Source organism: Uloborus diversus, chromosome 7, assembly GCF_026930045.1.
Source record: "Uloborus diversus isolate 005 chromosome 7, Udiv.v.3.1, whole genome shotgun sequence".
Classification (NCBI taxonomy): domain Eukaryota; kingdom Metazoa; phylum Arthropoda; class Arachnida; order Araneae; family Uloboridae; genus Uloborus; species Uloborus diversus.
The window spans coordinates 64,650,990-64,668,713 of NC_072737.1; the positions used below are offsets into that span (position 1 = coordinate 64,650,990).

At 33.5% G+C, this 17,724-nt stretch overlaps 2 protein-coding genes across 2 annotated transcripts in view; one reads left to right on the top strand and one right to left on the bottom strand.

Moving 5' to 3' along the window:
• Nucleotides 1-3,712, bottom strand: part of LOC129225540 (uncharacterized) — an 85,947-nt gene extending 82,235 nt beyond the window's left edge. Inside the window, exon 1 of the mRNA XM_054859979.1 lies at nt 3,675-3,712. Coding sequence (XP_054715954.1) covers nt 3,675-3,684 — 10 coding nt within the window. The 5' untranslated portion in view covers nt 3,685-3,712. The remainder of the gene's footprint in view (nt 1-3,674) is intronic.
• Nucleotides 53-17,427, top strand: LOC129225537 (techylectin-5A-like). The gene is given in 8 exon segments (XM_054859975.1): nt 53-134; nt 4,195-4,370; nt 6,484-6,647; nt 8,428-8,457; nt 8,460-8,538; nt 9,774-9,938; nt 14,836-15,127; nt 17,289-17,427. Coding segments are annotated over 8 exon segments (960 nt in total). The 5' UTR covers nt 53-84; the 3' UTR covers nt 17,293-17,427.
• Nucleotides 17,428-17,724: the final 297 nt, after the last annotated feature.

The window sequence follows — 17,724 nt, forward strand, 5'->3', positions numbered from 1 at the left end:
CGTGATTAGTTAAATGAAAATCATAATTAAAGAAGGATATAAAATTGTGTTGGATTTGTTCACCATCACCGGAAGTCAAAATAAATGACACAACGCTCACAGTTAAAGAAGAGGCTCTCATTTCAGAACGAAATGTAAGTCAAAATTATGCTTTATTTTTTTTGACAATTGTCAAAGTTCTCTTTGATTAATTAATACGCTCTTTTAAGAAACTCCGAATTCTTAATATATCTTATCGTATTGTTACGAGTCCAGCTACTTCAAGAAATTCTTTAAATGACGACACAGTTCTTGAGAAAACACAGGAGATTTATTTACAACTATGTACAAGAAACATCGTTAGCAACTGCTAAATTAACCATAGCAATTAGGCAAATATCAATTAACGCCGTAAACTCAACGGGCACACACGTATTTACGCCAAAATACGCGAAAACACAGCGCATATGCTAATACACACAGAGCTAAATACATGCTCTCCAGTGCACGGCTGATACGATTCACAAGCAAAACTAACTCATTCAAATGCTACACGACTTTGATACTAAGCATAGAAATATCCAGAAAATACTATAATGTTCTAAAAATTTCTCATACTTTCTTTTTATTCCATTCACAAATCTTATCGTTCAGAAATGGGGGAACCATATACTTCATTCGAATGTAATGGGATTGTATATTCATTACAAGAAACTATTTACAGGTTACGTTACTAAGACAATTTTAAATAAAAGATAATGGGATAAACGCCAAATTTAGTCAGATTACAACAAATAAATCATAAAAATAATTACTATTCACAGAATTTGTAGCAGCATAAATCTTATTCAGAAATTATGATTTTGCACATTTTATCGTATTCAGGTGGAAAGATAAATTTCAGTAGAAAAATGTTTTTGCTTTTTAATAAACCAGAAAGCTAACTAAAGCCTAGATAAAGGTGATAAGGGTTGCACTTTTCTACTATAGATATGTCAGTACTCATATTAAAAAATTTTCGTCAAACTGGTCAAAACAACAAAACGCTTATTTGATCGTCAAACGTGGGCAAAATCAATAACACAATTTATTTAATCAGACTTCAGGCCCGTTTTTTCCCGCGGGGCAATTGCTGCCCTGACTCTGAAAAACACTTTTTTTTTTTTACTGAGCGCAATTTCTGTTGTATTTTGACAAAATATACATTGAGTGTACACTCTTTGCCCCCGCCCCCCGTGGAAAAATTCGAAATGACCGTCAGTGCCAATATTTGCATTGAAATGGAGGGGAGAAAACTGAAACTTATGAGTCATTATATTTATAAAATTCGAAGATGTCAGAATGTCTATTTACCTGTTTCTGATTTGTTGAATTTTTGGTTCTTTCTCTCTATTGTATTTCCCCCCCCCCCTTTTTTTTGACAACGAGAACTTCTGCTGTATTATTGAAATTAATTTTATAAAAATATTTTTGAATAACTGTTAAATCTGCTTAGCCTTGCAATTTCAGCAAGACATTCACAAACATTACCACAAGGGAGTATCTACACAGAATGGTCCAAAAGTGGGCATATCCTCCTTTTACTTTCAACAAAATGTCATTTATGGTTGAATGTTTGATGTACAGTTACCTTAAAGTCTTAAGAGTCATCAACATCGGTAGAACACCATCCATGCCGTAATACTGCTGAATTCAGCGGCATGTTCTCGCAAATGTTTTGCGGAATTTTGGGAATATTTTGCTGCAAAACGTGTGCGGAACATAATGCAGAACTCAGCTATGTAACTACATTGTTGGTGTTCTACCGATATTTATGACTCTTAAGACTTCGAGGTTACTGTGCATAACAAGCATTCAACCATGAATGACATACTATTAAAAATAAAATAGGGGTAAGCCTACTTTCGGATCACCCCCTTTATTTGTATTCTAGGGGAAATATAGTCGACTCGCGCTACTACGCGATTGGACTAACGCGAAATGGCTATAACGCGAGTTTTTCACGTGTATCGAATTTTAGAGCTAACGTGAATTCCTCGTCCGCAAAACGAAAATTTTCGGAAAGGAATCGTTGGGTTCAGGTATCGCCTTCGTTATTGTGCTACTAAATATGGGTTTCGTGAATTAACTTTCCCTTTAGCATCCCTGAAAGCTGAAGTTCCCCACACCGTACTAGAATAAACATCACTTTGTTAGTGTGAACAGATAACCACTCCGCATCTTTCCTTTATTTTTCCGTTCTAAATGTGAAGTCCATGAATTTTATTGATGAAGTTGATGATGAAGTATGTAATTTCACCTAAGCACGCTCATTATCTAAAGTTTAGAAATGGAAAGAAAAAGAGAAAGTTTCTAACAATTTAAGAAAAATTAAATGTTTTTCATATGCTAGAACAATTAAAAAGTGAGCCGAATATAATTGAGGAATCTACTGTACAGTGTACAGTACAATTTTATTGCTGCATTGTATTATTGGGACATACTCTTTGTACTTTAATGTTTCATTTAATGCCTCTCTCTCACATTAATTTTGAACATCATAACAGTATTTTATGTTGAATGATAGTTTTTTTTTTTTTGAAATAGAGCAAAAAATCAGTTCTTTATGTGAAAAATGGTAATATATAAAGTTAAGACATTAGTTAAAACAGTTTGAGTGTTGATTACAAATGTCTAAAATAATCTTAATATATAAAAATCAATGTCCTGAGATAACATATATATATATCAACGCACAGCCGAAACCGCTGAAGCTTCAGACTTGAAATTTGGCAGGCATGTCCGCATGATTACGAAAGTAACCACTAAGAAAGGATTTTTCGAAATCTCAATTAGTTCGGGAGAAATTAATTAAAACTTCTTAATTTCTGCGAAATTAAAACCTGTCATTGAATTCAAATCCCTTATTTTCGAAGGCTTTCCTCCATTCAAATCATTATTCAGTACATCATCTCAACTTTTGGTCGATAGCGAACTATAAATTTGATATTGTTTTTGTTTCTCACGTGGTTCTTCGAGGCTTTTCTCAAGTCAAATCATAATGTTTCTATCTATTGCTTTCATTTTTTCAAAACTAGAAACGAAGTTTTTAAGAACATCATCACAGGCGCATTATCCTTTTGAATTTAGAAGAGTGCAGTTTCCTGTTAAAGTTTGCTTTGCAATAACCATTAATAAGTCACAAGGACAGACATTAAAAGTAGCAGGGACTGATTTAAGAGAAGACTTTTTTTCACACGGCCAATGTTATGTAGCTTGCTCCAAAGTCAGTTCATCAAGCAGCTTAATAATTTTAGCACCAGAAAAAAAAACTAAAAATGTTGTATACAAAGAAGTTCTTGCTTAGATAGGTATATCAATAGGTATATTATAGGAGGTCATAGAGGTCAACATAGGTATATCAATAAAATGTGGATGGCCTGTGTTTGCAAAGATAATCAATACTTTAAAAGGATCGTTAATAACAGTTAAAGATTGGTTAAGGACAAAGGCATATATGTAAGGAGTCCAGGGGCCCCGGGATCCTCCCCAAATTAGAAAAAGTTATAGGTAATAAGTAATTATTATAGGGGATTTTCGAAACTAGGTGCACCAAGCACTGTTAACCCCTGCTAATTCCATCACCCGAGCAATACCGGGTACGGGAATGCTAGTTAGATATATGAGTGAGTTTACAAAAAAATTCGTATACATACCTTTTTCCATAACGTGAAATTTCGACTTACGCGAGGGGTCTTGGAACGCATCCCTCGCTAAGTCAAGACTCGACTGTATTACGGAAAAGATATTTCTAGACATAAACCCCCATTACAAGTAACAGCTGCTTTCGGTAAACAATATCAAATGCCTGATTTTGCCGTCTGTGCAGAAATTCAGCATATGAATATTATGATCTTCCATTTAATAAACTTTAAAAATAACTGGATCATATTCCCTCTTATAGGGGAATTGATCAAGGAGGGGATCAAATCCCGTCTGCGTTGCACTTTGAAAACGTACTTTTTTAGAAGGATTTAGTAACAGCTTTCTTATATTTTCCCTCCTCTAACATCTACCCCTTTTATTTGCCATGGATGAAATCTTAGATTCATTTTCTAGTAAATTTTTGAAATTCTAATGTATCAAGGAAATAAAAATACGCATACTATATTTTTTGATGATGTACACAATTCCAATATTCTAATATAATTTTTTTTTTTTTGTTTTAAATTTCAGGTGGTTATTCAGTCTTGTTGTCACTTTAATGTTACTTTTCGTAACTGGAAGTGAAGCAATAAATGACAGCGATCAAGGTACAACACCACAAACGCACGTGTATACTGAAAACCCTATTTCCTGCAAAAAGGAAAAAGAAGATTCGAAACAGAAGATAAAATTAAAGTTGCCAACATGTAAGTCATTTTCAAACATTTAAATGCTACAGTAAATAAATTAAACTTAAATCCTCATCCTCATATATATATATAATAGCCAATGATCGAGTAACCCGCGAGTTTCAACAATGAAACTCGCGCCACGGCATGATAATTTGATAATATGGTTTCGTAATGTTTAACATGCAGGGAAAGGGTTTGTCGTGACAGGACTGAACTCGATCCGGTCACTTAACTGTTTTACTGGTAAGACTAACTTCCGGGGAATGAAGAAACGAAAAAAATGGTCAACAATGAACGCACCTACTGGAGTTTAGGGTTAATCCACCGGAGTTAGGGTTACAATTTCAACTATAAAAATATCACCAAACAGTTAATTTCTTCGTTCAAATGTAGAAGAGTAGAAGCAATTTTCACCCGTCATACCTTGACGGGCGACTTTCTAGTTTCATCTAGAGTCTATAAGAACACGAGCAAAGAGTGGAAGATCATATCTTAAGGAAAAGAAAATGTAAGTTGTAACGCTATGCGCATAATGTTAGTTGCTATTCCTCACAATTTTATTTCCTGAGTGATTTTATTCAATGAAATTCAGGACTGTTCTTGACATGGTCTTTTACTATCAATTTTCTATGAATGTTTGGGTGAATAGACAGGAAATGAGTTTTTTGAGTCCCAAAGAAAATGTTTCTGTTTAGTTTAACATTCATTATTTCACTAAGGTAACGGCACCAGTAACAGACATCCTTAAGACATCGCTCTCAGGTTAACTCAATTATCTGAGCCTTTTAATGTATTTAGACTGTTCAGACTTTTTTTTTTTATCATGCAACTACATTTCAACTAATGTATGGCTGCTTCTGGATCCTCTGAATTCTATTTGCTTAATTTCGAAAAAAAAAAAATATCCGAACCCCAGTAACAGACACCGATAATTCTGATGATACCCAGTAACAGAAAGGATGAGAAAAGGATGAATAATGGACTGAATTCAACTTTTTAAAATTTGTAAAAGTTCTTTGTTTTTAGATCTAAAACCTTATTAAATTCAAATGAACATGAAACACCGACAGACCTCGTGGTAGCTGTTCATAACCTTTCACCACTGCCTTGTAAATACCAACTAGTTCATAAAAGTCGCTCTGATAACACAAGATGGTTGCACCGTATTCATGGGTCACAGCAACATCAGTTTTACCCCCATAAAATTCTTATTATTTAAATCCAAACTTACGACTGTGTTACTGGACCCTTGTCTCTTACTGGTGTCATTACCCTACTTGCCGTTATTTTTGAGTTTGTAAAAGTAAAGATTAGAAGATGTTTGAACTTTTTTGTGTTTTATAGGCTCAAAGGGAGTAAAATTTTATAGGAGAAATTGTGCTGTCGGGAGGGGGGGGGGGGGGTGCACTATCGACACAAAAAATTGCCGGAAGTGAGAAAATCACACATAACCTATAAAAGCAACAACACGTGTTCTTTTTACCAGAACTTAAACGTAATCCGTGATACTTTTACGCAATAAACACTGCATTGTACAGCGTGCATTTACGTAACAATAAAATTTAAAAACATATACCTGCACATAAGCAAAACTTTTCTCCATTTCAAAGAAATAAAAAAAATCTTTCAAGCTGAGCTAGATGTTGATTTTAAGCCCGCATCTGCAAATACTTCAAAAAATAAAAAGCTTTTAAAATTTGCTTGGATTTTTTTTTTTTAATGCGTAAAAATGCCTTTCAATGCTGTCAATTGTCAAATATAATTTTCCCACATTTCCTTTTTGCTACTGGAACTTCCTTTTTCTCCAGTGTAATTTTGTAAACAATTATGAATCCTAGTAAAACAAATATTTCCTTGAATTCCATCGGCAAAATTAAATTCGTAGTGCAGTTTCGCATCGAAGAGACCCAGATGCCTCCATCTGGTGGAAACTGGAAGTCAAAAGCACTTTTGTCATGGATCAGCGCCTTAATAGTGGCACATGAAATACTTATGCTTCACTAGGTCTGGTAAAGGTCAAATGGCCACACACAGCCCCACTAGGAAAAAAAAATTCAGTTTGCTTTTTGATTCGTATAATTATTAACAATTTGTTTTCTAAGTTCTTAAGTTTTTTCTTCTCTTCTAGGCCCTAATAATCCGAGCTCAGGTTTTGCTCTAGACTGCGCAGACGTTTTTCGAGCAGGACACGCGAACAGTGGTGTGGCGAAAGTATGGCCAAAAAGCAGAGCAATCCAAGATGCCCCTTTCAATGTGTACTGTGACATGGAAACAGATGGTGGAGGTTGGACTGTAAGAATTTGATATCATTTTTCTTTACCCGAATAACTACATTATTACGAGTGGGGACCCAAAAATAACCAGATTTTTGTTTTAAAATATTTATATATTAGTTTATTTACAAAACTTCTTTAATCTCCTTCAAAGTGTTCACCCTTAGATGCAATACACTTGTTAATTCTTTTTTTCCACTGTTAGAAGCTCCTCTAGAACTCTTTAACTTTGACCGTGTCCAGTGCCCGTTGCGAAGCAGTTTTTACAGTCTCTACATCATCAAAACACTTCATTTTCAGAATTTTTTTCATCCTCGGGAACAAAAAGATCACAGGGGGGCTAGGTCTGGTGAATACGGAGTAGTAAGTAATGGTGAAGTAATGGTGAACGAATGGTGGTTACGAAGTAATGGTGAAGGGTACGGGAGCGTTATCATGTTAAAGAAACCATTCTTCCGATCGCCCGCGTGAGCTCCAACTCACTCCTGTTTCTTCTAAATTTTCATCAATCGTAAAACGACGTCTCTCGTTGATATTTTGGCAGATTTTTTCAACGTTTTCATCATTTCGAGACGTTGAAGGGCGCTCAGAGTGAGCATGGTCTTCAACATTTATACTACCACATTTAAAGCGCCCGAACCGCTCAAAAACTTGTGCACGGCTCATAGCATCGTTCTTGAAAGCTTAATGAAGCATTTCGTAAGCTATTCCGTTGCCGACTTTTCAAGCAAGAAGCAAAATTTCAAGCTTACAGCTTGTTCTTTTAAATCTGCCATAATGAGTTCGCAGGCGGAAAGCAACAACGCCTGAGAAAACCAACATTACGATCAGACGTTATCAACTAAACTGACGCCACTTGCACAGCTGGTTTGTGTAGGTCTCTACTTGAGCCATCTAGCAAGAGAACACTCTACTACTTCTAGGATTGGCATCGCACCATTAGTCCGGTTTCTTTTGGGTCCCCCCCTCGTAAATTATAAGTGTTTTAAATTTGCATATTGAGCAATCAGAATTGCTTATTGTTTTCATTTGACGTTTGAATGACGTTCCTATGATTTTATTTTCCCTTCGCCTTCCTCTGCAGCACCACCGTCGACCGGCCCCTTCTGGTGCTGCTCCTCCAGCGAAAACCATCTCCAGGTTGCTTCTATATCCTACTCACGCATGCCTACACACTGTCGCGAACATATACTCACACACGTCTACATATACACACACACACGTGCGCACATACACACACACAAACGCGCTCATGATAGTGAAAAACATAATTTGAGTTTAAAATGCCAAAAATTCAAATTTTTCTTTTTTTTTCTGTTTTTTTTTAATGTCAGTTGCAGTTGGTGAAATGCGGCTACTAAAATGTTCGCTAAAAATACGGAGGTCGTAAAAAAAAGTTCTTTTAATAAGAGTTGTGATAAAGAACACACTCTTAAGCAAATATAGAACTACTGCAGGGGTTCCCACCTAAGGGGGGGGGGGTCATGGCGCAGACTGCGCTATTGAAATTTTTAGGGGAGTGTTTTGGGTATTTTTTACTTTGGAGGAGGCAATTACATTTGGGGGGGGGGGGTTTCGCGATATTTGGGGACGTTGCTCTTGCTCTTAGGGGGAGGGGGTAGGAACTCTTGACCACTCAAATCAATTGAAAGCAAAAATTTATTCTGAGAGGGTTCACTGTAAATATAATCACCACCCTATAAATTTTAACCGCAAATTATGTCAGCGGACGACGAATGAAGCTAATTTGAATATTGTATTTTCATCACACTCTAATCTATCGAAATATTTTCTTTAAGGTAATCCAAAGGAGAGGAAATTTTTCTAGAATTTTTCAAAGGATTATTTTTATAAAAACTGGACAAATTATAAAATGGGTTTTGGAAACATTGAAAAAGACTTCTGGTTAGGTAAGTTTACATTTTCTGAATCGAAATTTTATGTTAGCCGACTTTTCATGTGTCCTAAACGGTTTGAATTTATAATTCTTCAAATGTTTTACAGTTCAAATTCAATGACACAGTTGAGATGTGTTTCGAGTTCACCTTCGAAATCAAGGGGAGTTTGGCACGTCACATACAAATAACTACGGAAATACATCTTTTCATAGAGTTCACAAAAATGACTTAGAAAGTCTCTATTTTACAACGTGGCAGAAAATTTGTATAATTAAATAATATGAGAAGACCTAAATAATGTCATATAAAACTTTTGGAATAAGACATAAGCAGAACCTTTCAAATTGATTTTTCCAACCAGATATTATATTTTATGAATTTGTAGAAGGTCTTTCCTTTTACTTTGGGCAAAAATTATATTTTAGGAAACGAAACATTTCTTCATTTTTTTTTTCAAAGATGCTAAGAATTGAATCTTTGCCCTTTAAAAAGAAAGTCTGCCTTAATACATATATGAAAATGCTCATATGCTATGAATAAGCTGTGAAAAGGAAAATAGGAACAATTCTGTATTTCAACCGTAATCTAGTTCCCTAAAACACGTTTAACGTGAAGAGAAGTGTTATAACACGTTCTGCAGATAAAAACACTTTAGTCTGATGCCTTATATTCATAAACTTATTTTTTGACATGGAAAAAAAATGTATTTAAAATCCCCAAAACACGCTTCTGATATCTCCATTGCTATTTGCAGTTTTAACTTAAACAAAATATTCACAGTGGATGATTGATTTAACTTTGCCACCTCCTTTATTCGCTTTAGATTGGTGGATAGCAATTCAAATGATCCTTAATTCGGAAATATGACCCGCAACTGAAAAATCCAGGAAAACTACAACTTTTAGAAACAAAGAATAATCTTAATGAGCTTAGAAATTAAAAAGGAGGAAAATGTTTACAATATTGTTAAAAAAAATATTAGTATTAAAAATAACGTTAAAAATATTGGCTATAATCTTCGATTGCAAAAGCTTTAATTTTCCGGATAATTATTATTTTTAAGAAATAAAGATAGCTTATTGATTTCATTGTGCCTTAGTTTTCATCCGCTTTGTGATTGGCAGATAGTGAGTGACATCATCTACTGCCATTTCATGAAAATGTAGTTTCAAAAGTTGCATCCTCATATAATTATCTGCTTTTTTCCGGATGTTGTGTTTTTGCTTTCAAGTAATTTGCTTTTTCAGGTAATGACAACATTTTTGCTTTAACACACCAGAAGTTGTATTCTGTGCGCTTTGATTTCAAATCCGTTGACGGCGAAGAACGTTATGCATTGTATGACACATTCTGGATTGAAGATGCGGATCATCAGTACAAACTGCATATTAAGGACTACAGTGGTGATGCAGGTTAGAAGTTTTTGTTTATATAACAAAAGTAAAACGTTTAAAAGACAAGTAAAATTTCTTGTGTTTAGAAAATTTACTTTTTTAAGCCCACTATTTAAACACTTACTTTTTACATGAAAACAGAAATTATATGAAAAAAATTCTCACTTGTATGTTTATACCTAACTTCTAAACTAAAACTCAAGGCTATTTAACTTGCTCCCATTGCTTCCATATGCAAAGAAAAAGGTATAGAATCTAAATTCATTAACTTTTAAGAAAGTATATCAGCTTTATCCATTTACGCCTTGAAGAATGAGCGAAAGACATATTCTCACCCAGAATTAAATTTAAAAGAACAAAGACCTGTTTTCATTCTGTTTACTTTGTTGTTATTTGACACCAAAATGATCTGTAATCTTTTGCAAACTTTCGTGTTTTGTCTCCATGCAAGTTGACATTTCCACTTAATTCATATAAAATAATTCGATGTATGCAGTTTTATACGTTTGTAGGGAAATGTCATTCTGCAAATCGAATTTGGAGTAAAGGCTTTGGGAGGTGGAACAACTTTGCAACCACATTGTTTGTTCATTAATGTTTTGGAATCTTGCTGAAAATTTCTTCTTCGGATCTCACATGAAATAGGGGGGAAAAAAACTGATGTCTATTTCGTAAATATTTTTATATTCAAAAATTGTTGGAATGTGAGTGAACTCTGGACTGGCAATGTTTTTTTCAAAACTATGCGGCCTGTGACTCAAAGAAAATTCACTTATTATTAGTGTGGCTCATAAAGGTATTGTTATAAATGCAAAAAAGTTTTGCAAATAACTTACTTATTTAGTTTTTGTGCTCATAAACCTTTGATCTTTGGCGGTTCGGACTCGCCGAGCCCAAAAGTATTTCCACCAGACCGACGGATGCCCGTTTCAAAGTAGTAATCGTATTTTTTCTTTCTGTTCTGAAATAATTTATGTAAAGTACATTTTCGGAACACTGCAAACATTTATTTTCTAACTAGGGGGATCCACCCCCTGCTCGTTCAGCTCGCCAACTTCCGTTTGCCACCTACGGCAGGTTTTAGTGTCGTTGGGACATTCCTGGATATCATCAGGACTGGATGCCCGACCTCTTACGGTTAAGAGGGGCCAAACAGAGTGGAATGAATTTCCTTGTACGTCCTGTATCCAACGGTACCACTATTGACCTGATAACACAGACAGACGCGCACAGAAATTAATAGTATAGATCATCGGTTCCCAACCAGTGGTTTGCGAACCCCCGGGGGTTCGCAAGAGTTATAAAGGGGGTTCGCGAAACAATACTGCAATGACGGAATTTCAAAATGCTTGTTAGATATGAAGTCTTTAGTTCAAGTGTTTTTTTTTTTTTCTTTTTGTTTATCATTGATTCGTTTGTCTCGCACATTCAACGCTTTTTAAATGTAAATGTTAGCATAATTGCTGAGATATTTTGAAAATTTAAAGACTTTGTTATTGCAGAGTCTACACAGTGCCGGAAAGGTTCGATTTTTAAATACAATGAAAGCATACAAATTCCTTGGGTTTTTCAGTAGCTTTTGATTGGAAAATTCAATTAAATTTGATGAGAAAAGTTCACGGAGCATACGCTAGCGTCTGAAATATTTGTTGTTCATTTTCGATGGTGTAACAAACTTTTCTTTGCTATTTTAGTGTGACGAAGAGCTGTTTGTTGCTATAATTTTCAACAATAATTAGTTAACAACCCAAAAATACCTCAGTAGGTGTAATTTTTTTTTTTAATTTACTTTTAAAAAAATTCCTGGGTGAAAGTTGTGAATTTGAGGTACACAGAAAAAAACAATGAAGGGACTTAGAACTTGCACTTAATTTGCGCTGCATAGAAAAGGAATTCATGAAATTTGTGCAGAAAAATTATCACCTTATCACCTTTTTAGCCTACTTTCCCAGTAAAAGTCAGAGAAAGAAGAAAAAGCATGAAAAAAGGCTTAATGCATCTTGAAAATATCGCGAAAAATGTCAAAAATAAAAAAAATTAAATAAATTAAAAATTGGAAAGTAGGATATTGAGATGGGGAAAAATGTCCGTCGGTCTGTCTGCCCCCCCCCCCTCCTAATAACTTTTGAGTGAATAGTCCGATTTGAACAAATATTATTTTTGTTCGAAAGATCTCGGCGAGGACACTTCATTCCTTTATTTCACTTTTTGATTTGAACAATTTTCCGTTCAATTTTGAACAGTTAAAATCCCTTAACATAGCACCTAAGAGAAAACTGAAAGTTAATGTAGATTCCGCACTTGAAGGCGGATTTACTTCACACAAATTTTGTTAGAAATAGCTCTTGGCGACAAACTCTCGACTCCGACAATTTTGGGGCCCCTGACTTCGACTCCTGTGCCCGACAATTAGTCGGACTCCGACTCCCCAACTTCGACTCTGACTTCGTGGTTTTGGCAAAAATTTATACACGGAGGAAAAATGACCGACTTCGATTCTTGGATATTCGACTCCGACTCCTTTATCTCAAAAGTCCAATTCCGGCTCCTTTTTCCCAAAATAAGTCCGACTCCTCAAACATTGGTTGCATACTCGAAGGGAAATGACAGATTCCAACTCAGAGTCTTTGAATTAAATACCTTCGGCTCCCGAATCTGACTCTTTTATCCCAAAATGAGATTGATTCCGACTCAGCAGCCATGGTTTTAACTGTGGAATAATTATTGTTAATATGATTTGTTTTTATTTTCACTCTAAAGTTTTAATTTATGTATTTAGTTTTCGGCGGATAAACTCGAAGTCATTTATGTTTCTACATTAAAATGTGCGCCGACGATTTTTTTTTTTTTAACAATGAAAATTATTTTTTTAAGTTGACATTTCATTTTTTTATTCATTTTGGAAAGTACATTTTTCATTTAAAAATAATTTTTGGCAACAAGGGAAAAACGTTTTTTTTTTTTTTTTTTAAATTTTTTTTGGTTGATATCATGTATTTAGTTTAATGAGCTTATTAATTTTAATCATTTTTTTTTCTTTTTGAAAGCGGTTAAAAAAATTTTTAATGGAAAAAAGTGTATTAGCTGCTTTCTTTTAAAGGTGCTGCTATTTTATTTGTTCGTTTATTCATTTTACGCATCTAATTCTTTAGACGAGTTAGGCATATTTTATTCCTAGAAAGCGGCTTAAAATACTAAAAAGTTATGTTTGAAACAATTTGCGATTTTAGCTATTTAAGAATATTGATAAGATACTAGAAAGTAGATATGGATACACGGGAAAGTAGGCACGCTTAGTTCTGGACGGAACTTCTTGTTAAAAATAATTGGAGTTAGTTATAGGCATATTCTTCTTTCCAAAAAAAAAAAAAAAAATATAGATAAAACAAAAATAACTACTCATTTTGTTTCTCCCATTTAGTATAAGGACAAGAAAATTCTTCAGCACTGGAACGTTTAATGCGTGCAGTATATCTCTATAAAGCAGCTAGACACGTAGTGCTTTTCAAGAAGATATTAATTTAGAGATCTATCTAATTTTACTGGCAGAAAAAAATATCATTTAGTTAATCTGAAGCAGTTTTGTAAAAAAGTATTTTTAAAGATCTATTGACTTCTGATTCAGAGTTAAAAGTAAATGTGTCAGAAAAGTTCATATTAAAAATTTTATCACCTTTTTGATAACATTTCTACGTGCAATGGATTTTCAGCAGATTCAGAAATAAATACAGACGCAAGTAAGACTAAAACTGTCAGATATTTTAGCCTAACTTGGAATTCATTCATTCCACAAAAACATCCCATTAGAAGTTTTTTTTTTTTTTTCTTAATTGCAGGATGGTCAAAAAAAAAAACTTGCGTTTGTTTCAGTTGAGTTTTTTTTTTTCTTTTTTTTTTTTTTTTTTTTTTTGACATCATTTTAGTTTGTACTTCTGTATTTTGTAGTTATGTTTGCGTTAACTATTGTGTGGAAGGGTTTTTTTTTCTAAATTTTTCTTGTTATTTGTTACTTATTGCACAAGGGGTTTGCCAATTTCTTTAAGAATTTAAAAGAGGTTCGCGAGGTAAAAAAAGGCGGGGAACCGCTGGTATAGATTCAAGCTGCTAATTTGTTCTTTGAATGAATTCGTTTCCATGCAATGTATATATTACCGTTAAAGTATATAATGCAGTTATTTTATAGAATACCTAGATATTCCATGAAATAACTGATCGTGTCCGTTAAAGTGTGTAATATGTTATTAATTTGACACTTTAACTAGTTATTCTATGAAAAAACTAGGTATTCTATAAATTAACTAATGAGAGACAGTTAAAGTGTAAAATAAACAATTCACCTGAAATGAAATAACTAGGTATTCCATAAATAAACTGATGATGGACAATTAAAATGAAAAATAAGCAATTTATCTAATTTATGCAGCACATAAATGTTATTTATGGAAACGTACCATAAAATCATGTTACAACAAGGATTACTAAAATGACACTTGGAGTTACAAAGAACATTATTTCTAAAACCAAAAACATTTTTTGTTGACACACTGAGTTTTACACGAACAATTTTTAAATCATTGACCAGTACATAAACTTTGAGCTGTAGCAACTGACCGGATCTAGATTATTTTACACTTTAACGGGCTGCAGATCGTTATTCTATGAAATAACTAGTTAAACCATGAAATACAAGAGAGTTTTGCACTTTAACGGACACGATCAGATATTCCATGACGGACACGATCAGATATTCCATGAAATAATAACTAGGTACTCTATAAAATAACGGATTTCATACTTTAACGGTAACATATACAAATAATTAGAATGAAGAAATCGATTAAATCTAATAGTTTTAATACAGTGCCGAAAGTATTGGAAGTGGTTTGAGAAATTTTACTAGAAATTATTTTTCTAGGTGATTCGATGACTAAAGAACATGATGGTCAAAAGTTTTCAACAAAGGATAGAAATAACGACAACCAGAAAGGCAAAGAAATCTGTGCTCAAAAATATAAAGGAGCGTGGTGGTACAATACCTGCCATTCAGCGAATTTGAATGGTTTATATTTGTATGGAGCGCACGACACTTATGCAGATGGTGTAGTTTGGAAGACATGGAAAGGATTCCGTGAATCGTTGGCCGAAACAGAAATTAAAATAAGACCCAAAGACTTCGTGAAAGCTCCTATAGTGAATGCTAAACGCCTGTGTGTGGATACTAAAGTTTTGAATTTTGCAGTTTAGAAACTAAACTATTAATTACCTTGAAATAAATAATACTCAATTAGTATCGTGAACTTATTTAATCCTCGAGCATATCAGCAGGAAGTTTCAACATTATTTAAATGGGAGCATTATAGAATTGAAATCTATTTTTTAACGTATAAAAGGGTCATTCGAATGAAAATGATACAAGACATAACAGTCACTTTTGAATTTTGTTCAATTAGTTTTAATAATTTCCACCTACTAATCATATTTAAAATTGATTCCTCATTCACTTGCAAGGGCGGATTCAGGGGAAGGTCAAAGGGTCAGCTGACTCCCCTGTGATGAGAAAGTCTTTATTATTATTTTATATTTCTTTTTCTTATTATTATTGTTGAAAGTCAATTTTTAGTCCTTAAAAATTAGTGCAGGTAATCAATGTTAATCCCTTTTTACTTAGTCTTGTTAGACTTGTCTCGAAGTCTAATAAATGCAAATTCTATTACATATTGTGTAACTTTGAAAAAATAGAGGTCCTAAACCTTGATGGCTCCTGAGCTTCGGTCCAGTAAGCCCATATATTAATCTTTTTACAATACAAACTCCGAAACGCATGTCTGCAATGCTGTACTTATTTTAACTTTGTTGTACAAAACTTGAATGCAACAATGTTGTGCCATAGTTGTTTTCATTGCAACGAAATTTTCTCGGCACATTAAATGTAAAAAATGTGTAATTTTATTTATTTGAACAATTTAAATAACTCAAATATAAGCAGCAAACTATGCAATGAATAAATTGTTATGCATATTTTTCTTGATAATATTTTTTATTAGAATACATGTATAGGTTATTAAGATATTTTGAAGAAAGTTCAAATTATACTTTGTTTTTCTTCCACTTAACTGACCACTGAAATTTGACTCCCCTTACAAAAATTTCTGGTTCCGCCCCTGTGTATAATTAAGTAATCAATAATTTGTAGAAAAGTAATCGTCTAAGAGCTAAAATATTTTTACCGCTCCGTGTAATAGAATGGACAAATAACAGAAATAAGTAAATAAGCAATTGAAAAACAAAAAACCTTCTGATCATAAAGCGGAGGTACATTCACCGAAACAAGCGTGGATTGCAATAATAGTTCTAATTTAGAATTTAATTTCCATAAAAAAGAACTTGTTGCTTTAATCATTAATACATACGCAACATAGTGGACATTCAAAAACACAACTTGCCTATAACAGAAAGAAGAAATGAGACTCACCTTGTTTGGTAACCGTGGAATTTAAGATAGCTTTTTAAGCATAAACATTATACTAACTTTTTAAGGATTTTTCAAGTTTAAGAGCACTGCAAAAGCTCTTTTGCGAAATTCAGTTTGCGAATTTCAGTTCTGTTCATGTAATATTTGCGAAACTGACAGATAGCGAAATCATCGATATCTTTATTTTCAGGAAAATAAGTGCTTTTACAGTAAATGTTTAATGTTTATTTTATCCTCTGAAATGGCTATAACAGAGAAGACAGTATGAACCGTAGAAATTATTAAGATATAAATAAACTTTAAAAAAATACGCTTTCCAGGGACTTTTTTTCCCCGAGTTTGATTACTATATTTTTTTTTAAGTGAAAGATATAATTTAAATGATATTTTGTATTGTTGCATTTCAGCACGATTTTATGGTATATTCCCAGTTTCTCTGACATTTCAAATTTCCTCCCCCCCTTTTAATAGATCAAAAGATATGATTGAAACTGAAAAGCAGGGGGTGGGGGGGTGAAATGTCGGGAAACTGGGAAGACACCGATTTTGTATTTCATTTCAAGACTAATTGATTTGACCTTTTTTCTCCAAAACAAAATATTTTAATGCTTTTCATAAATTCCTTGTGCTAAACCCGTTGTCACTTCATTGTACACAGTTTAAACACAGAATGAAACCATAATTAAATAGCTGCAAAAACAAAAATTGATTGAAAAAATTCAGTTTCGAACATGATTTGTACTATTTTCGCACAAGACACCCGATTTGAGCTATTCAAGTAGTTTTTAAATGCATTATTTTCGTGGAATTTATAAAAATCATTTGAATACTGAAAACAATTAAATCAGATATTTTTAATTCATTGCTCGAGCTTTGAAATTTGTAACTTTTTTCAGGTGATTCGATGACAGGACATCACGATGGCCAAAAGTTTTCTACAAAAGATAGAAATAATGACAACCAAAAAGGCAAAGAAATCTGCGCTCAAAAGTATAGTGGAGCATGGTGGTACAATACCTGCCATTCAGCGAATTTGAACGGTTTATATTTGCATGGAAAACACGACACTTTTGCAAACGGCATTAACTGGAAGGCATGGAAAGGATACTATGAATCGCTGGTCGAGACAGAAATCAAAATAAGACCCAAGGATTTCGTAAAAACTCCAATAGCTAATTTTAAACACTTGTATGTAGATACTAAAGTTTTGGACTTAGGAGCTTAAAATTGAAACTTAAATTCCCATCTTGTAGTTAAAATAAATGATACTCAAACATAGTGTAGTGAACTTTTTTAATCCTTGAGCATTTTAGTAAGAAGTTGAATATTTAA